The sequence below is a fragment of the Clarias gariepinus genome, chromosome 6, assembly GCF_024256425.1.
Source record: "Clarias gariepinus isolate MV-2021 ecotype Netherlands chromosome 6, CGAR_prim_01v2, whole genome shotgun sequence".
In the NCBI taxonomy this organism is placed as follows: Eukaryota; Metazoa; Chordata; class Actinopteri; order Siluriformes; family Clariidae; genus Clarias; species Clarias gariepinus.
The window spans coordinates 26237542-26258001 of record NC_071105.1 but is presented as its reverse complement, the minus strand read 5'-3'; the positions used below and the strand labels follow the sequence as shown (position 1 = coordinate 26258001).

At 39.6% G+C, this 20460-nt stretch overlaps 1 protein-coding gene across 5 annotated transcripts in view; it reads left to right on the top strand.

Moving 5' to 3' along the window:
- The window catches only part of foxp1b (forkhead box P1b), a 165587-nt gene that overhangs the window by 91050 nt on the left and 54077 nt on the right, over nucleotides 1–20460 (top strand). For 4 of the 5 annotated variants that reach the window (XM_053497995.1, XM_053497992.1, XM_053497993.1 and 1 more), the window contains one exon: nucleotides 19459–19560. In XM_053497995.1, the coding sequence (XP_053353970.1) occupies nucleotides 19459–19560 (102 nt within the window). Of the gene's footprint in view, nucleotides 1–19261; nucleotides 19283–19458; nucleotides 19561–20460 lie in introns of those variants that run through there. The other variant, XM_053497996.1, reaches the window with a different exon arrangement.

The window sequence follows — 20460 nt, the reverse complement described above, 5'->3', positions numbered from 1 at the left end:
TAATTTTTCAATTTCTCTCTGCGGATATCTAATAATTGCTCTCATAGATAGCCACGGGCCCCCTATTAAACATTAAAATATATAAAAAAGAAAGTTGGAATCAGAAAGATGGTATTTTTGATTGAATAATGTAAAATATCTGTAGGGCAACTGAAAAAAAAATGGCAACGCTAGTCAAGGTTTGTTCTTCAAATCTATCATAAGACCATCAGCGCATAAGAATAAGCAGCTCCCCATCTGTGGAAACACTCCCATATTTCTTTTCTTTCTACGGGTAAATGCAAATTATTAGCCTGTTCCAATTTACATGTAGTTTTGTAATTTTTATAAGGTTTGTTTGAAAGGAGGAGGAACGAGAGGTGGTGTATTAAGCAGCAATGTCTGCTTAATTGGTTTGTAATAATGCATACGCTAGATCAGTGCATTCATTGGGGCCGATGGTTTACAATATGGTTTATTCATTTTTTTTTTTGTTGTTGTTTTTTTTTTATTGTCCTCAAAAAATGCTTGACTTGGCCCACATCAAGTCTTCTATCTATCTGTCTCTCTCTGCTGTATTTACGCACTTCGCTCTCTTCCCTCTAATATGATCTTCATCTCAGATTGCGGCAGTAAAGGGGAACCGGAGCTTGTTGATCCAATTTGGCTCAGGTAACTCCGGGCGATGGCTGAACGGGAGCACGCGAGCCGTGCCTGGAATGGCGAAGCCGTGCGGGGATTGATTGATTCCGCCTGTTAAAGAACAAGATAAAGCACGGCAGTATACAGCAATGCGTGTGACTCGCTCTGATCAGTCACCGAGCGCCACCCTGGGACCCCGCCACACAGCGGGCCATGATGCCACTTTAGGGCGAGCGAGTGGAACAGGGAAATAAAGAGTGTGCATGTGTTTAATGAGAAGATTGTGCTGACTCACACAGTTCTGGTTCACATACTTTCCACAGCTCGAGCTACATACAGTAAAGCACACAATGAAGGCAAAAGTATAGACATTTTGAACATGATGTCACAGCGTCTATCCACCACGGTCACATCTACTTCTAGATGGAGAAAGGAATGCTACTTATTTGGTGCTAGTGCCAAAACCCACATACACAACCAGTCACAGTAGCAGTTTCAGCAAGAAAAGACGTCTGATGATGATATGTCTTTAAACACTTTGTCTGCTCATTAATTGCTTATTAAAGGAATGAATCCCGAATCCCCCTTTAACCCCCGAATAAGTGCACAATCTGGTATAGAACAATTGATTGTCATTACCATCTTCATCTTTATTTCACATGCCTGTTTCTCTTTTGAATATGTTTCGAAGTCCACTACAAAATACTGCAACAGAAATAATATTTTTTTTTAAATTTAGCTCGGAAAAACACATAGAACATAATTATAAATGTAAAGACATATAAGCTTAATGTCGGCTAATGGTATTTCTGCTGTCGGCTAATGTGAATGACATCATGGTAATCACGTTTCTGCAAAAAGATCAATACACAGTTTACCAGTTATTTAAGGTTTATAGCTAGCTACAGTAGCAGGGCATGCTAGACATTGCCCTACGTGTGATTTATTTGATAGCAGTACAGTAGGATAGGGAACTTCATCAATGATTTTCTCCTAACTGTACATAACTTTTATTCTTTATCCATATGCAAGTCTTTCTGCTCAGACAAATGGCACCGCATGTTTTACACTCATCGTAAAGAAGCATACAAAAGCACCAGTTTGCTATGTGTGGTTTAGATATTTTTTATTTGACTTCACAGTTTAAAGATCCATAGGTTCGACTTAGCTTGGATGAATTGTACACATTACATGAAATCACCAGAGGCCGCGCTCTGCACAGTGCGACAGCTTTTTACAGAACTTTCGGAAGCAAGTTGTGTAACTCTGCGGTTCTAATTGAGGTGTATCGGCTTTCCTTGCCTCGGCCCCGGATCACAGAGATGCAGGAATTGGGAGCAAAGCCGAAGATGGGATGAGTTGTCAGGTCTGCATACCAGTGTGTAAAATAGAGAAGCCGGTGGAAAACCATTTTTGTAGCACTTTATTTTCCAGCATTTGTTATCTTTTATGCAATTTTTTTTTTTTTTTACTGGAATAGGATCAGGAATTTCCATCTAAGGAAAAATAAACTACTTCTTTCTTTAGACTGGATAAATACATATTTTTAGACGCATTTATATTTGTGTCTCCTGACAAACTTCACCTCCACCACCATGCCAGGTAAAGTACAGAGAGATCCTGTGCTACCTGTGTGTGTTTGAGAGAGAGAGAGCTCGGAGAAAGGAGAAAGAATGGATATAAAGTTTGCACACATGGGCTTTTTTTTTTTTTTTTTTGCCTGTGTCTGTTTTTTTGGAGTTAGAAACACATACACACGGTCGACCTCACGCACACACCAGCCCATATTTCAAACAGATGTTAAAGTGGGGGAGCTTCACGAGAGCCCACAATCAAAATAATTATCCTCCCAGCCCACTATTTATAAAGTGTTTATGTGATCCTTAGCATCGGGTCTCACTGAAGTAGCTGTTGTGTGTTAAACACTCTAACTCGCTCGTTAATCTCTAAACACCTCGATGGCTCGTAGTCATTTATCATCGGCGCGGGGAGAAAAACAATCGGCCGCTTGTTGCTATCCGAGCGAAGAATCCGCACGCTCTTTCCTTACTCGTGTAGCTAAGTGTGCTTTAACGTAATTGAGCCTCTGGAAAACCACGACTCTAGCTGTGGTCACCGCTGGGTTTCTCACTGAGGTTAGACTCGGGTTGTACAGAGTCAGCGCACACGCACATCGTGCTCTCTTCATGGTTTGCAAATGAGGTGTACAAATAATGTGCGAATTCAAATAAATATTTTGCTTAGTATTTTAACAAGGTTAGGACCAATACCACACAGAGAAAACGTGAGTAATTGATCAAAAAATAAACTGAAAAAAATAAAATGTGAGCACTAGTTCTAAATTTATTATATATATATATATATCTCACAAGGTGTTTTTGATGACCGTATCAATGACACAGAGCAAATATGCTTACAGACAGATACACAGCTGCATTAAAATGTTTTCAGCACTGTGGTCAGATCTTTAGAGGTGTGCTGAGGTGTCTGGCACCAGGATGTTGTCAGAAGCGTCTTTGGGTGCTGTGGGTTACAGGATCAGGCATCCGTGGATCGGACTTGTACAACAGTACAGCCAGGTTCTCGCAAGGATTAATAAAACTTAAATCAGTAAAAAAAAGATAAATAAATTTTGCCTTGTTAGTATTAATAAAAAAATTGATTCATCCATTATCGATTTAGAAAAAATATGCAAAATTTGCATCCTTGTTCATGACATTTCAGCAACCTGGAGTTTTTTTGTTCATCAGTATAACCGATTACAGTTACTGTGAGTCTCTAGCACAATAGTTTTATCGTGTTCAGTTCTTTATTAAATCGGCTTCTCCATACCGCACCAGCGAATAAAGAGCTAGCCTTCAGTGCTAAATGAAAATAATTTACCGTCGAACAGCACGCAGTAAGAAATGTAATTATGGTGTGTCCATAGTGTTAATGTTCACACTCAGTATGGATGGAGATATTTAATTTAGGCCAGCTTGCCCCTCTCTCTCTCTCTCTCTCACTCTCGCTCTCGCTCTGTTTGTTCCACTGGGATAGAGGGACAGCGCTGCGGTCCCAAATGAATGGAGCAGTAAATGAGGAAAAGAAAAATAGGTAATTATGTTAATCTAGCAAATGAATGAGACGCTGACCTCTCCCATTAATTGATTTTATGGCGCCGAATCATATTTATCTCTCCTTTGATATATTTTTCCATTAACATTTCTGATGTAATTAATTGGTTTTATTTTTAAGGAAATTACCCCTAGATGCTGTCAAGCGTTATTAAAAAGGAGAATGTCACATTTCTGCTGTGTTAACTAGACAGAGATGGGCTGTGCGCGCTTTAGTCGCGCCACGCTTGCCCGCACAAAAACGTCCTTAAAGCTTATATGGCCTCTATTCTTTCAACCTTAATCACTGCGTCATCCTTGCACAGACACTTCTCATTGTGTGTGCGTGTGTCTGTGTGTGTGTGTGTATATGTGCGTGCAAACGCCCTTTCCTGTTTCTCATTTTTACCCTTAATCAGCAAAAAAATAAAACCCATCGGCTGCGTTGCTTCATTTTAAACGGGTGATTATTGGTAATAAATACTTTTTTTTTTACACACACTTATTACTGAGGCCGTTTCCTTGGCCAGTTAATGAGAGTAATTTGATTTGCCTGAGAGATTACGGTTCCTCCAGAATTAATGCGGCAACGACCCAGTCCGGATTTAAAGAGATCTCTCTGATTCTTTCACAGGTTGTACGCTCCTGGATGCTTCTTCTTTTTCTTCCACTCTCTCTCTCTCTCTCTCTCTATCTCTATCTCTCTCAGCGGCTAATGGAGGTGAACAGCAGTCTGTCATTTTGCCTTCTCTCCGCTCCATAGATGCCGTGCCCTTGCTTTCTGCTGCGCTTGTTGTTCGGAGCAGTGCTATTTCCGGCTGCCTCCTCACTTTATGTTTGTCTCATTCGCCGTGGCTCTTTTTTGGTCTAGAGAGAAGGGCAATGAGAGGGTAAATGGTGTGTGAGTGTGAGTGAGAGAACGAGAGAGTGATGAAAGAAGGGGCAGAGCATTTGTGAAAAAAAGAAAGCGTCGGTGAACTGTAATGCCGTGACCCGCCGTACCTGTATAATGTAATCGTATATGACACGCTGCATTAAAGTTAACACGTGACAAAGTCGCTTTACGTCCACTAACTACACCGAGGACTTTGTAACGGACGCGTTTATCATTAACCACGGTAAATCAGACCACCAGCGCTTCTGTAAATTGCCACACCACTTGACAGAGTTTAATATTTCCATCCTACGTTGCTTTAGGCCCGGAAGCTTTGCCGCGTAATTTTGCGTCAAGGTTTATTGAGGCCTGCAGCTCCAGAGGAGACATCATCGAGCATCACAGTGCAGATTGGAGGTGTCTGATCCCACCAGCACGTCCTCCTCGTCCTGTACGCTGGCAGAGAAACACTTTCCCTTGGATAGAATTGAAAATCTGGGGGGTTCTGTTCGATAAGCCGATGTTGTTTATACCAGGTGCTTCTATGGAGAACAATATGTGTTTCTTTTTGTTTGTCTCTATATTTTTTCCCAGTGAAAGGAAAACGAAGCTTCTGTCCATTGTCTAGTTAGATACTAGTCTAGTTTAAGAAGACAAAAGCAATCATCTCTCTCTCTTTCTCTCTCTCTCTCTCTCTTTTTCTCTCTCTTTTTGTGTGTGTGTGTGTGTGTGTGTACAGGATCACATTACCCAGGTTGGAATGACTTGAGCAGAAGTTGTTATTCCCATGGAGCAGCCTCTCTCTCTGCAACTCAATCCCAAACCGTAGCCAATCGCTCAGGCCGCGACATATTGAGATATTCTCTATATACTCTTTCACAACTAACTTCTAATGTCATAGGGATCCCAGCGGAATGACTGTTCCTCTTCCAAACACAACACACACATACAATATGTTTGAGCAAGGTGGATGATGAATGTGAGTCGATTGGCCCATGAAACATACTTTGAAGATCTCTCAGAAGATGAATAGGATAGGATATGTGTGAGACTGTGTGTGTGTGTGTGTGTGTGTGTGTGTGTGTGTGTATATGTATGCATTTTCTGTAACAGGTGGTGTCTTGAAAAGAATGATCGTCGTCATTGCATTTTAGTCAACAGTTATCACCAGATCACGGACTGTTAAAGTCTGTTTAAATGGGCAAGTAGGACACGTTGGTGATCTGAGCTGAATGTTTAGTCCTGTGTTTAAGTTCGTGACCCCTAAGGGTTTGTATTCCTACATTTTCCAAAGGAAGAAATTAACTCCGCAAAAAGTTACAGAATTTATGGACGTCAATTATTTCCATAGACTCTGCATGATTTATTTATTTTTTATATATATATATATATACATTTCCCTCATAGTGCTCTCTTGGCCTGTGTAAACTCACTCGTAGACTTGTAGACTCTGCAAAGTCGCCAGGCTCTTCTGGTTCTCGCTGATCTTTAGCATGCAGGAAAATTCTAAAATGAAGAAATTCTGCCGTGTCTCCTTGGATACTGCCTGCGGCGCTATTGTTGTTCTTTTGTGCCTCACACGTGAAACCCTCGACAAGTTCTCCATGTAGTCACTCCTTTTCCTTGTCAAAGCTCTCCTCAAATCCATCTATTCAGTGCCAAACTTACCATTTTAGATACGTCCACTGTCCTGCAGGTAAGGGGCTCCTGGTTTAAAAAAAATTAATAAAACCATTAGAGTTAACAACTTTTTCTTATTTTTTTTTTAATTCTACATGTAAAAAAAATATTTTTTAAATGATTTTCTTTTTTAAATAATTTAAATATACCAATTTTCTAATGTTCTGTAAACTAATTTGCTAATAGAGCTCTGTCCTGTAACTCAAAAATGATTTGTCCCAATGCAGCGTCACATGTCGTTCTTCTCTGTGGTTTACATTTTCAACACATCGTGGAAAGACTTTTTAGGTATTTTATCTATAATAACTCATTATCATTGGGTATATTTATTGACAGCCAGCTAGAAACAATGAGACACAAGCGACTTGTACCGCATATGGCATATGGCACTTACACTGTTATGTAACTTCAGTACATTTTGCGAGAAGTGCTGGCTGACTAGCTGTCCTCCTCATGGCATGGCCGTCCCCCGGTGTAGTCTTTAATGCCAGACCGCTTTCTGTTCCAGCATAAATCCTTGAATTTTCACATATCATGTTTGCCTTGTGAACTCGACTAGACCCTAACTTTCACACATATTAACCTTTCAGAATATCCTTCCTGTCTTTCCAGTAAAACACTGCTAAATGCGGTGGAATGAAGGGATGATCGGTGGAATGTAATATTACCTGATCAAGATCATTTCTGACACAATCACTATGTTCAAAAGAAAAAAAAATTCAAAATGAGTTTATCATTTGTCCCTGCCATATGCGGTACAAGTTGCTTGTGTCTCATTGTTTCTACCCTAAGCATTACTCCAAAGAAAGAATGCGCCATGTTTACAAAAGCTTCCCACAACTTGGCGCTATGTGAGTATTGACTAAGGGCCGAGACATGACTCCATGCAGGGAAAAAAATGTTTTACACCTAATGATCCTTTCACATTACTCTTTCCCTACATGTTTGGATAAAAGAAGAAAAAAAAAGCATTTTGTTCTCACCAAAAATCTGATGCAATTCTTCAAAGAGAAGTGCAATACAAATAAAAGAGACCGTAGTTTTCCTTTCTATCCTGAGCTTCATCTGTATACTTGGCTCAGTTGGCAAACCTGTGCTGTTTAAGCCAGTCAACGGAAATTGGCACAACGCATAATGGTGAGGATCCCCAGGCAGCGCAAGTTCTGAAGGAAAAAGTAAGGGCAGTGAAATGTGTGTGTGTGTGTGTGTGTGTGTGTCACAGTGTGCACATAAAAAACACAGAGCATTGGGCGTAAGCATCGATCATCCGCTTGCATTGTTCCTGATTTAATTTCTTTGTTCTTCCTTTAACACCGTTTGCCCCATTCTCTCTTTCTGTCATTCTTTCCACACTTCCCTTCACTGCTCCTCAAATCGAGTTGGGCTTCATATATCAGCATCTTCATAAATAGCTATCACTGTACAAACTCATTACACTAGTTAAAGAACACTGCGAAGTAGATCTCACAGTGTCACTGATACGAAAGCGGCATCACTCCAACAAGAAAAAGCCCATTCCTAACAGTACGTCCCGGCCCGCTCTTTATCCTCCTTTATTTAGTTTTTTTTTTTTTTTTTTCTCCCATCCCTGCAGCTAATGCATCCTTTCTTATGAGTCATTTACTTCTTTAATTACAGTCAGCAGCAGATGCACAATGGAGTATTAATGCGAATGGATTTTACGGACGATTCATCAGGCCGCGCCTCTGAAAGTCGAGAGGCGTAATTGACGTGGAAGAGCGGGCCGGTGCGAGCGAGGCAATATGCCACTGACAGTACGCTGTGAAGGGTGTTTATGCCTTAACAGCCCAGTAAAGGATTAATAAACGTCATCCCGATTCAATAACGCCTCCGGCAGACAAGACGTAGGTGCAGGAGGAAAACAGCTCGGCTCATTTATTAAAAGACTAGAGTAAGTTAGAGGATGCGGTGGCGTGTGTGTGTGTGTTTGGGCGTGCATGTATGTGTCTGCGGGTAAACGCTGCGACTTGCTTTTTGAGCATGTTTGTGTAAGTGTCTAGAAGTAACCTTGTGCACGCATTTTAACATCCGGCTGTATGAAAAGAAAACCCGTTTTTGTTAAACAGCACCAAGGATTTAAAAGCCACATAGCTGAGCTGACCTTTGACCTTGTGGGGTCACACGTCCGTACCAGGCACAGAGCGGTACCCTGTTTACTCCTTCTTTACCCTTGTTATTAATCTATCCACTATCAGCAACTTCACTCCACAGCTTGCACCGTCACATACACAAACACACTCACTCAGCCTTTTACACCACACCCCTCTCTCTCTCTCAGCATCATTATCACATTGGATATCTCTCTCTCTCGCTCTCTCTTGTTTTGTTTTTTCTTCCTAGGGAAAACCATTTGTCAGGTCTGGATATCGCCTGCTATTTAGGGAAATGTCGGTTTTTACCCGGAGTCAGCTCACAGCTTATGTAATTGCACACAGAACTTTATATTGTTTAAACGTAGCAATTTGAAATGTTTGGTGTTGTCATAAATATTAATAGATCGGTTGAAAAGTGCAGCTTAGAGAAGGTGGTGTAATGGTCTGGAGTGGGTATAAACCATTGATTTATGTATTCTCCACGAATTAGTTTGGAAGTCTAAACAGCGGATGGAGAGCAGTTTTCCGTGAGCCCGTAATTCGTGGGGTTTCAGCACGAGCGCCTGTTTTCCATGTGAAGAGGGCTTTTTAGAAATAGCATTAATTATATACTTAGAGGAAATCTGACCGGTCCTGTTTTGCATTGCAGATAACAGTTGAATGTGAAAATGAGCATAAAGGGAGGGAGGAGGGGAACTCAATTAATACAAATAGCTGAGATCCTCACTGCTCAGCCACTCATGGCACAGAAAGAATCTCTGATTGTATATGTTTCAGTTAAAATATGATTCACTGTAAGCAACGACTCCCTCACACTAATCTTTATTAAAAATGAAACGCAAATATATATTTAGAGCTGTTAATTGAGTTAGTAGCAGGAATAGCTTGATGAAGTTTTAACACAGTGGCTGGAATAGGATTTGGAATGTGTACTAGTTTGAAGAGGGGAGATTTTAACCAGAGTTGAGACATTTTGAGTTGAGAAAGATTACTGTGGGTAAATAAAGGAGAATAAAGTCAGAAGCAGAGCATTCCGTGGCTGTGCGGTTATGGGAAAAAAATAAATGATGTAGTGGTATGACGCAGTACCACCTTGAAGTTGATTATTTTACAATAATCACACATCCCACCATGTTTATTTGAATCTTTTGATGTGACATTTTGCCAACTATTACTGTTTTATTTCCAATACTATTTTATATGCATTAATCAGACACATTGTGCAAGCCCGTCATGGTACAGACAAAGAGGAAAGCACAACATTTTTTTGACACTGAGCATCAAAATTAAAGACTCTTCAGATAAATTTGCATTTTAATTATTTATTTATTTATTGTAAATAGAAAATCACACATCAATTATCATATATTGTTCTTTGTTGAATAACAATAGATTTTTTAATTCCATTGACTTAACCTTCATTCATGTGGTGAGTAAATCAACCAATGTGTACGTGTTGTAACTATGGAAACCATAGGTATCTATTACAGTATGTAGTAGAAAGTGAGAGTTATGTGTATTTAAAATGTGGACAAAAGGGTAACCAAATTCAGCACACATATAGTATGTAGTTACAGTATGTTGTCCCACAATTTCCAGGAGAAAAGCTGTATAATTGAATAATCGGCGGGTATCTGAGAGGCTTCATTAGGTAATGAAAGCTGTTTACGTCCTTACACAATCTGACCTTAACTTCATGCCATGCGAATCACACATTTGTTGAAATGCCAGGGAATTTCCGGCCATTCAGCAGAGTGAAACACTAATGCTCTCGCCCAGTCCAGGAAAGTCCAAGAAGGACTTGAGAGATTTGTGTTTGTCCTCTTATAACACTCCAGCTTTTGAAATGACATGGAATGAATCTTAAACGCTCTTTAGACCTTTTTAACACTTATTTAAACCTGAAAGATAAACTGCTTGACCAAACATGAAATAATAAAGTGATAAGCATTTAACTGCCTTTAGCTTTGATTAATGTGTGAAAATAATATCTTATGCTCCTAGAACAACTCTATATGCCGGTGCTATTAAGAAAGAAAAAGTTTCATTTGTGGTCTCCCCTGGTCATTCAGTACATTCAGGTCATCAGCTGACTTTAGTTTATTGCTTGAGAAATTTTCTTACTTTCACAACTAAATTGTGATTCTACTCTAGATTTTTTTTTTCCACATTGCAACTTTCTGAAACGTTTAAATGATGTCAGTTCATGTTTTTATTTATTTATTTTATAATTTTTAATTTTTATTTTTTTTGTTCAGACCACATTTCTTTTGTAAAGTTGATGTTTCGGCACTAACTTCCCAGTTTTAAAAAACGATAAGTTAACCCAATTACAGCAATTGTAAAAGTTCTTACTCGATGTAGGCCAATATTTCAACCCTCTTTTGGGCCAAGCAGTAATCTGATGTCAAAGAGGATGCTGCTGGGAGTCGAGAGCATGTTTTCATTAAGCGCTAAACTATTCACTGTATTTTCTTCGCAAAGGTTCTGAGAGCCTTGTATACGTTGGCCACTGTGTAAACAGTTTCTGTGCTCCAGCATAGCCACAGCGATCTGGTTTCACGTGCGCTGCACATCTCGCTGTAATTAGGCCCACAATTAGTTTGGATCCATTTCACGTTCAAGGTCTTTGCTTCCACTAAAGAGGAGCACACAGTGAATAGAAGCAGAGATAAGGACGCTTTGGTCTAGCAGACTAACATTTTTGTCTTTCTCCTGGTTTCACCTTGCTCATTAAGCTCTGAAATCTATAATCGTTTGCGCTTCAACCTTTTGCTTGTTTCAGCTCGTTTCGATTCAGTCTATCCTTCAGAGGTAGTTTTTGTTTATTTCTCTTAGTCATCCTAACCCAGGAAATTCACAGTTGTTGGAATATTTACCCTCAATGATCACGAAGAAACGGTACAGGGGAGTGTTAAAACCTGAGCAACTGAGCACCCCTACTGCTCTCTTACCGGATTTGTGGAGTTGATGGAGCAAGGCTTAAACAGCAGGGAACCCTAAAGCCTTTAAATAATCCACACCGTGCATGTAAAGACATCTAGCACTCAGCTCTGTCACAACGTTATCACTGAGAAACTGCCCTTGGACACAAGTTCCTAAAGCTCCTGTTCTGATTCTTCTCGCTTATACAACGTGAAAAGCTGCCACCGATAAACCCAAAGCCATGTGCATTAAGGCAAAGCTGTTGACACAGAAAAGGGAATAGTGTGTGAAATGGGACGTTCCTATTTGAGATGAAAATATATAAGAGAGATTGTGAATGACAAAAAGAGCTAATGTGTTGTCTTTGTCAGAGACTAGGTTTTGTCAGGTCCTTGAGGCTGTTCATGTAATCAGCAATACCTGGAGGGCTCATGGTGTGTGTATGTGTTTGTGTGTGGGTGTGGGTTTGTACTGTATGTACTGTAAAAGAGAGTAGTATCAAAGAATCCTAATCAGGAATTTTAATGAAGGATTTTAAAGAAACACCATTGCCTTCATCGCATTTTTTTTTTTTTGGCAGCACAGTATAATAAAGACAACATGCTCACCTTTTCTCTCACATTAAAATGTTATCTAACTTTAATCAGGCATTTTCATGAGTTTTATACTTTATTGGAGTGTTTTCAGTACGTACTGTATTTGCTTGACGAGAGATAGTTGTTTCCTGTAGATAGACTTGTTTACTTTCTTTTTGCAACCTGGTCATCTGTTACTGTTCACATCTGAGCAGTTCCTCCTAGTACTGTACGTCTTATTCCAGACACACACAGTTCTTCTTACTTTACACCTGCCTTCAGACGCTCCAGCCTGTCATCACTTGGCAGTTTGTAATGCTTGGAACTGCTCTTAGCCTAGCACGTCTATCAAACCCACTGCTACCTTTGAATGGTGGATCAAAGAATTGTATGCACAGAGGAAGAGAGAGAGGTGTGTGTGTGTGTGTGTGTGTGCTGGATTGCAGTAAGATTACTTTAGTGCTACATTAGCACCCAGCCAGCGAACACTAGTTTCTTACCTAGTTTGTTAAGCAAGAAACAAACTCAGCTCATGTTCACCTCAGAAATCCTTCATTTTAGAATTCAGTGTGTCTGACTCGTTCTCTAGCAGTACACATACACTGCAGTCAAAAGTTTGGACACACCTTCTAATTCCATGGTCTTTCCCGATTTCTATTTCTTTCTACATCGTAAAGCAATGCTCTAGGCATCCAAAATATACAATGATCTCCTATGAACAGGTAATATTGAGATGTGTCTGCTACGTATGCTCTGTAAAGCCTTCATATTGGCCTTTATGTGCTCTGAGTTGATTTAAAATTTGGTGATTTTTAAGCCTTGTAACTCTGAATGAACTTTTCCTCTGCAGCAGAGATACATTCTAGGTCTTGCTATCCTGGGATGGTCTTCATGAGAGCCAGTTTCATCATGGTGCTTGATGGGTGTGCGAACATCTACCGGACGATATGTGGACGATGAATTAAAGCTAATATTATCCAATTAGGAAAAATTCAATCCATTCAAAAACAGGTCTTGTGACCAGGCTTTCTACCAGTGGCTCCAGTTTCCCCCTGCAACACAAAAAACGGGCGTCAGTTTAAGGGGCCTTATCCAGTAGTGGGACAAGGGTCAAACCCCTGACCCCTCGATCAGCGACCCAGAGCCTCAACCTCCTAAATCTTAGTGGCCCACTTCCTAACTTCATGTGTATATAATCGGTAGACAGAATTGATGTTAGGAAACTTTAAAGTCAGTCTAAATCCCATCAAAAAGAACTCACAAAGCACAAGAAGGAAGACAAACAGTACGAGTAAACAGAGGAACAGTAAATAGTAAACATCACAGTCTGGCTGAGACAGTCCAGATTCTCTTCTTGACAGCCTACAAAAGGGAGAAAAAGCATAAGCACATTATTCTACGAAACAAATCCTAAGTCACTTTTTTTCACTAACTTTTATCATTTTAACTGTTTCTTTTAGCCAGATTAAAAGCTTTAGTTTTTGAATGTCTGGATCTTATGCTATAGAGAAACACAATGCATTCATGTGCTTATCGTAAGATAAGTGTTCTCCAGTGAATGATTTCTGAATCATTTAAATAGAAGCCGACTTCATCGTTCTCGAATACTGGGACGCACACACGATATGCAGTGAATTATAAATTTTATGACTCAAACTTCAATTGGATCTACCAGCTGGCAGTTATTTTTTGAGAAATCTTTACAATATTTAAATATGTAAACAAAAAGAAAAAAAACAACAGTTTGCGACATGGGACGAACGCGGCGAACAGTGCTGTATATACGTGCACCTTTACAGTAATTTTTTGCCAGAGTGACTTACATAAGTGTGCTTAGAAATTTCTGTCATTAATATACAACAAAGAGTTTCTCTAAAGCATAAGATCCAGTCCTAAGACTAAATCCACTAATCTGGCTAAAAGTAACAGTTAAAACGATTTGAACTGCAGCGGTGGAATAATGTGCTCACTGCTTTTTCTCCTTCTATCAGGCTGTCTTGACTAGACTGTGATGTTTACTGTGTACTGTTCCTCAATTTCTGTTACTGTTTGTGTTCCTCCTTGGGCTGGAGTTCTTTTTGATGGCATTCAGTCCAACATTATAGTTTCACACAGACACAAACTTAGGATGTGGGCCAGTGGTGGCTCAGGTGGGTAAATAGATGATGATAGGTGGAAAAAAGAAGCTATTTTTGGATGTCAGTATTGTTTTTCACAATGCTTAGTATTAGCTTTGATTCATCATCCAGACATTGTTGGGTGGGCGTTTTCAAAGTGTCTTGTGACATAATTTTGTATTTTGGGTCGACATCAGCCAGACATATTCGTGTTCTCTCAGGGTTAGAGCATTTCTGTATTATTTTGCCTTTGTTTTCTTTTTTTATAACAAGAGCTTTACAGTAGTTTAAGATCTAATAAATCTGTCTATTGTTAAGTGAATAGAGCGTTGAATTATAGGTAGTTAGTTGATATGTTCAGTGTGACTTTTTTGGTTAAGTAGCACTCATTTATTGTATAAATTTTCTCAAGCGCATTTTTGTTTTAATTAATTAATTGATTGATTGATTGATTGACTGATTGATTGATTTGCTTACCAACCATTTATTACCATGCAAGGACAAAGTCGTGTCTGATTCTGGTGTAAGCTTTGTCACATTTTACTTCAATTCAATTCATGTTGGATGGCTACAAATATAGTAGTGGGTTTGTTGACGTTGACGGATTTTGCTAATTCACTTGACAATACTGTTCTTTCAAGAACTATTACTGAAAGGCTGATCTCTGTGTCTTAAAATGACAACTTACTGTTGTTTTTGTTGTTGTTACGTAATTACCTAATTCCATATGTGTTATTTTATAGTTCTGAAATCCCCAGTATTGTTGTCGAATGTAGAAAATAAATCACTAAACAAAAACAAAGAAATTTGCAAGTGATCCCAAACTTCTTTTGAGCGGTAGTGTGTATGTGTGTATATATATATATATATATATAGAGAGAGAGAGAGAGAGAGAGAGAGAGAGAGATTTTTAAAAAATATTACTTTTAAAACAAGTTGACAGATCGTTGACAGAATGCTTTTTGTCCTCATAGTCAGTCAAGATTGTTTTTTTTTTCCTTCCTTTACTCTCTAAACAGGTCAATTCTTAGCATAGTTGTGTTTGTGCAGTCACATGCAATGAAAAAAAAAAAACGTTCCTTAATAGGCAGAGCAGCCGTTCTTGTGGTTATTGAATCCTCTTGTTGGTTAACAGCATGGCATCTTGCAGTCTCCAAGTGCTCAAGTCTCTTTGCTGATGCAATTAAAAAAACAAAAGTCATTCAAAGTTTCTTCTGGCCTAAGTGCCTCAAGCCTATATTGCATCCTGTTGACTTGAATATCCTCGTTCCTCCTCTCTCGCCACTAGCAAAGTGTACAGATCATACACAAAGCATTTACGTGTCATAAAAGTTTCTGGGTAAGAACACAAAAAACATATTACAGCTCATTTCCCAGAAGTGACTAAGAAGTGCATTTGTCTGTGTGGTTATTTGCCATGTATGTATCAGGTCCTCTGTGTTCCAGCTTGCAAGAGTTTTCTGGACACCGATAAAGCATGTCTTGGACTGAATTACACCAGATTGTCAGATTGTTGAAACTTGTGCGTGTGTGTGTGTATATATTTATATATATATATATACAGTATAGAATATATATATATACACTTTATATGTAAGTTGAGACATTTCAACTTCTACGGGAGGGTGGTGACTTATACTGGAGGGGGACATGTCTAGTCCTCTACCCCTTGTTTGACATCTTTTGAAAATGTTAAGTAGAGAATCTGATCCCTGACGTCTTGTCATATTCATCGAATGCTCTCACGTCTGCTAAAATCGAGAGTTTCAACCTATTTTCTGCTGTGGAGGAGTTTAGTGTCATGCTGCTTCCTCAGAGGTGTGTGTGTCTGTGTGTGTGTTTGTGTGTGTGTGGCGGAGGGTGGCTGAGTGAGCTATTCATGGTTTGAGTTGTGAACAGGACCTAAGGGATTGTCCCCTTCAAAAACCCTTACCTGATATAGATTGTGGCAAAAAGACTAGAATGGAAACAAGCTCTCGATGTTTTTGATCGGTTGTTTGAAATGGTTTGAGTGGTTTATTTCCGTGTTGTTACTGTAGAATGAGTCATGGGTGAATGTTCCAGTGCCGCGCGGCCTTGATGTAATATTGCTGTATTGTGTATGCAAATGTGGTTATGAGTGTGTATCGTCTATTTATTGTTTTTGAGTGAAGTGTGTAAATGCATGTGTGTATGTGTGCGTGTCCAGACAGTCCTAGAGTGAGCCAGCAATGAAGTCGCCTCTCTGCATCCTGTGGTCATATTCCTGCCTAATCATGTTGTGTGTGTGTGTGTGTGTGTGTGTCTCTCTCTCTCTCTCTCTCTCTCTCTCTCTCTCTCTTTCTCTCTCACACACACACACACAAAAAAAAAAAAACAGAGACAGAGAGAGCAATGTCTCAGCCAAGTACCTCAATTCAGCATCAAGTTTATCAATTTCATAAGGGCTCAGACTAAACACCAGCTCATTGGGCTGACCAATATGACCCGAGTTTCATCTCATAATATTTAAAGATTTTAAATCCATTGTAGAGAAACTAGGTGGAATAATTCTTCAATGTAATCTCTAAAAACTATTTTAAAAAGTAGGAATGAAATTTGTAATTTTTGGGATTCAGTACAAAACAGTCAAACCAGGACAAATTTCTTATGAGTGAAACCGATTGACATTTACTGAGCAGACTCCAAGCACAGTGCAGTGATGAGACTCTTCACTCCGCAGTAAAACATTTCAGTGGTACAAACATTTTCAAGATGGCCGTTTGTCCATGCATTAAGTCCACTGCGGTTGTTCCTGTGAATATTCAGAGAGGGTAATACTTGATTCTTGGAGAGCGACAGATAACTCATTGACAACTTGCAGAAGAGATGCATTTGTCTGTAAGGACTGTACACATAATAAATAACAAATGCCACTTGCACATTACAGGAACTCAGCATGGAGTTATAGCCACATCCTTCATACAGTTCTGACCCAGCTCCAAGCCGTTCCCACATGTTTGGGCCATTAAAGAAGTTCTTTGAAAGGCCAGCGTTTTAGACATGAAGAGGAATTCCAATCACGCACTCACGTACCGAGAAAATTTTCATGCAATTGCAGGTTCAAGTCACAGATTTCTCGTTCTTCACGTTCTGCCACATCCTAAAAAGTTGCTATGCTGATTGAGACGTCAAGTAAGGAACAATGAACTCATTGTCATGTCCATGAAACCAGTTTGAGACAACTCTCACTTTGTCACATGGTGCATTCCCATGCTGGAAGTAACCATTTGAAGATGCTAAACCCTCGCCATGAAGAGATTATACATAGCCAGAAACAATACTCAATTAATTAATAACAGTAGGTTGTGGTGTCCAAGCGATGATTGATTTGTTGTGCCAAGAATAAAATCCCCATACCTCCACCAGCCTAGATTGTTGGTTGTCATGCTGTTGGTGGCGGTTTCTAAGCCTACCACGTGCCTCAACCTAAATCAAGACTCATCAGGCCAGATGATGTTCCCTGCAGCCTCCTTTCCCACTGACTGAATTTGAACCTTGTGGATTTCTGCTATTGTAGCCCATCAGCTAACTGAAACGCTGTGCCAAGAAGAGGAAATCTCAGGAGATAAGCGACCAGTCCGTCTGGCACCAACAACCACGCCATGTCAAAATCACTGAGACCTTGTGTTTATGTTTTATGTGACCATTACCTGCAGCTCTTGCCCTGTATCTGATTGAGTTTAAACACTGTGCTGCTGCCGCATGATTGACTGATTGGATAATTGCGTGAATGAGCAGATGCATGATCACTTCTTCCCCTGTTTAATTATCTATCAGTGAAACTTTAAATAAAACACCTGTGTCGATATCTACGGTCTAGCTGTAGCATTTATTTATTTTGTATAGACATATACAAAATACCGGAAAGATAATGAGATAAGATAATCAGTCAAATAGTTTATACGGTGGCAAGTCTATTCAGCTTTGCATTTTATTCGGGTACTCTTTTATTAACCAATAGTTTCACCTTAGTGACTCTTACTGTTGTTTGTGACACTCCTAGAAAACATCCTGACCACTGATATACGTCTACTTTATCTACCTTATTATTAGATACTTTCTCTACTTTTTTTTCTAGAATATTCGTGTTCAACATGTTGACATATCTTCATATCCAATGCTTGTTTCGTGTGACTGCCAAGCGATCTATACCCTTCACTCAGATTTTCATGATGTGTGACACCTCAATGGTGTTCGTATCATTTTACGTCTTTCTTTCCAACCCTCCCCCCCTTTTTTTTCTTTTCAACTTTATAGGGCAGAACTTTTTTTTTTCCTTCTCCAAAACACTTGGTGATGGTTGTTGATTATTACAGATCATTTCCAAAGCTACGGTTAGCAGGTACCAGCAAAAGCACCATTGCATGAGATTTACTACAATATCCAGCGTGACCATTACTTTGAAAAAGCAATAAAAATGTGCCTATGTACTCATGCACACACACACACACACACACACATGCAAAACTTAACAAACAGCACACCAGAGAGGCTGAGCAGCGCCAGAGGTGCAGTTTCAGGGCTTTTAGGCCGTTCCAACGACTATTTGTTTAATCGGGGGAGTCATCTGTGTGTGTGTGTGTGTGTGTGTGTGTGTGTGTGTGTGTGTTTGTGTGTGCGAACACGGATAATGGAAAGAATGAAGCTGGTTATTTACTCAGATGTTGCTCTGGTGTAGGTGTGAATCTACCCTAGACACTCTGTGGGAACGCGGCGTTCGCTTTTTTTGGTATCGGTAGTGCTTTTTTTTTTTTTTTTTTTTTTTGCTCGACCAGAACACCTCTCTCTTCCCAGCACAGCCACTGCCTTTTGTTTGTACTGGATGGCAAGTATGATTATTTATCGTTGCTGGGGTGGGAGTCGGGGGCGGAGGGAGTAGCCAGAGCAATAAACATGTGACTCAACTGTATTTTGCTTTCCACTCAGAAGGCCGCATCCTAATACAAAACTTTGAAGCGGCAGTAAACCTTTTATTTGCATTATAAACTGGGACTCGGACAAGAAATCAGGAATAAGACGGAAATAAAGATAGAAGTTAAACAGCTTAGAACGAAGATTTATATCCCTTGTTTATTATAAGTGTTTAGTTTCCTCACAGTGTAGTTCCTGCTCTCTCACTATCAATTTTGTTCCCTTTGTGTGCTTTTTTTTTTCATCTTTCCACAGCTGTTTGCTTTGTCAGCTTGTTACTGTTCTCCATGTGCAACATAATGAAACTATGTAAATTTGTTAGCAAGCACTCAGGATGAGGAGCAAAAAGGTCCGTTGGTGTGTAGTTATTCTTGTGCTCTCTACATCGCAGCCCAGGACACAATGTGGTTTGGCTTATATATATATATATATATATATATATATATATATATATATATATATATATATATATATATATATAAATTTACAATTTTTCCTTTACCTTTTTTGTTGTTTGTTTTTCAGGCTCTACAGGTTGCAAGGCATCTCCTTCTTAAGCAGCAGCAGCAGCAGCAAAGTGGGACCATCAAGTCTCCTAAAGGCAACGAGAAGCAGCCTGCATTACAGGTAGGACAGTTTCTTTTCTTCTTCTTTTTCTTCTTCTTCTTCTACTTTTTTTTTATTTTTATTCAGTACAGTTTGTCCTGTGATATTTTTACTGCTTTGACATTAAGAAAATACCAGACACAGATCAGATGGCACATATGGTTAAAGAATAAAAAAAAATCTATGTGTGAATCTATGTTTGTATCTTTAAGTGTGCATGCTCATTTTTATTTTATTTATTTTTTGCTTTTTTGTACGTGTTATTTTATTTGTGGCACAGATTGTACCAGTCTGCTTAAGATAAACAGGAAATTAAACTTGGCAGGCCGGTGGCTGTTGATTGCACATTACTACACAGCTCATGAGCTCATGCTCTGGTAGAGATATCACTCGAAATGCAACTATGCCATGATCAACCGCAGCCTGTGACACACTTCTGACGGATTCCTCTTTCAGGATAGTTTTCAGCTTCTTGGCAAGAGACTGCATGCGTGTGTATGTGCGCGTGTGTGTGTGTGTGTGTGTGTGTGTGTGTGTGTGTGTGTGTGAAGTCTAATGTGAATGAATGGGTGTAACCTCTAACCTCACAGATCTGATAGCTTTCTTGACTATGTAACTAGTACCACCTGTTTTTAAAACGTAAGCAGTATATTCTATGATGGGTTTATTTATTTATTTTTTGGTCTTATAAAAGCATTCACTGAATCCCTACAAGTCTTTATTCTCCAGCCCTTTAGCTGTACCTCCTACCAACAGCAACAGGAAGCGCTGTCGAGCAGACGCCGCTCCTCGCCACCCCGCCCCCCCGCCCCCAGCCTCAGCTCTGGGGCTTCTATTTGTCTAGCCTTTGTCATGCAAAACAAATCCGGCCCTCTTTATTTCCCCATCCGCTATCATTTTTAAACAAGTCCAACTTGCAAT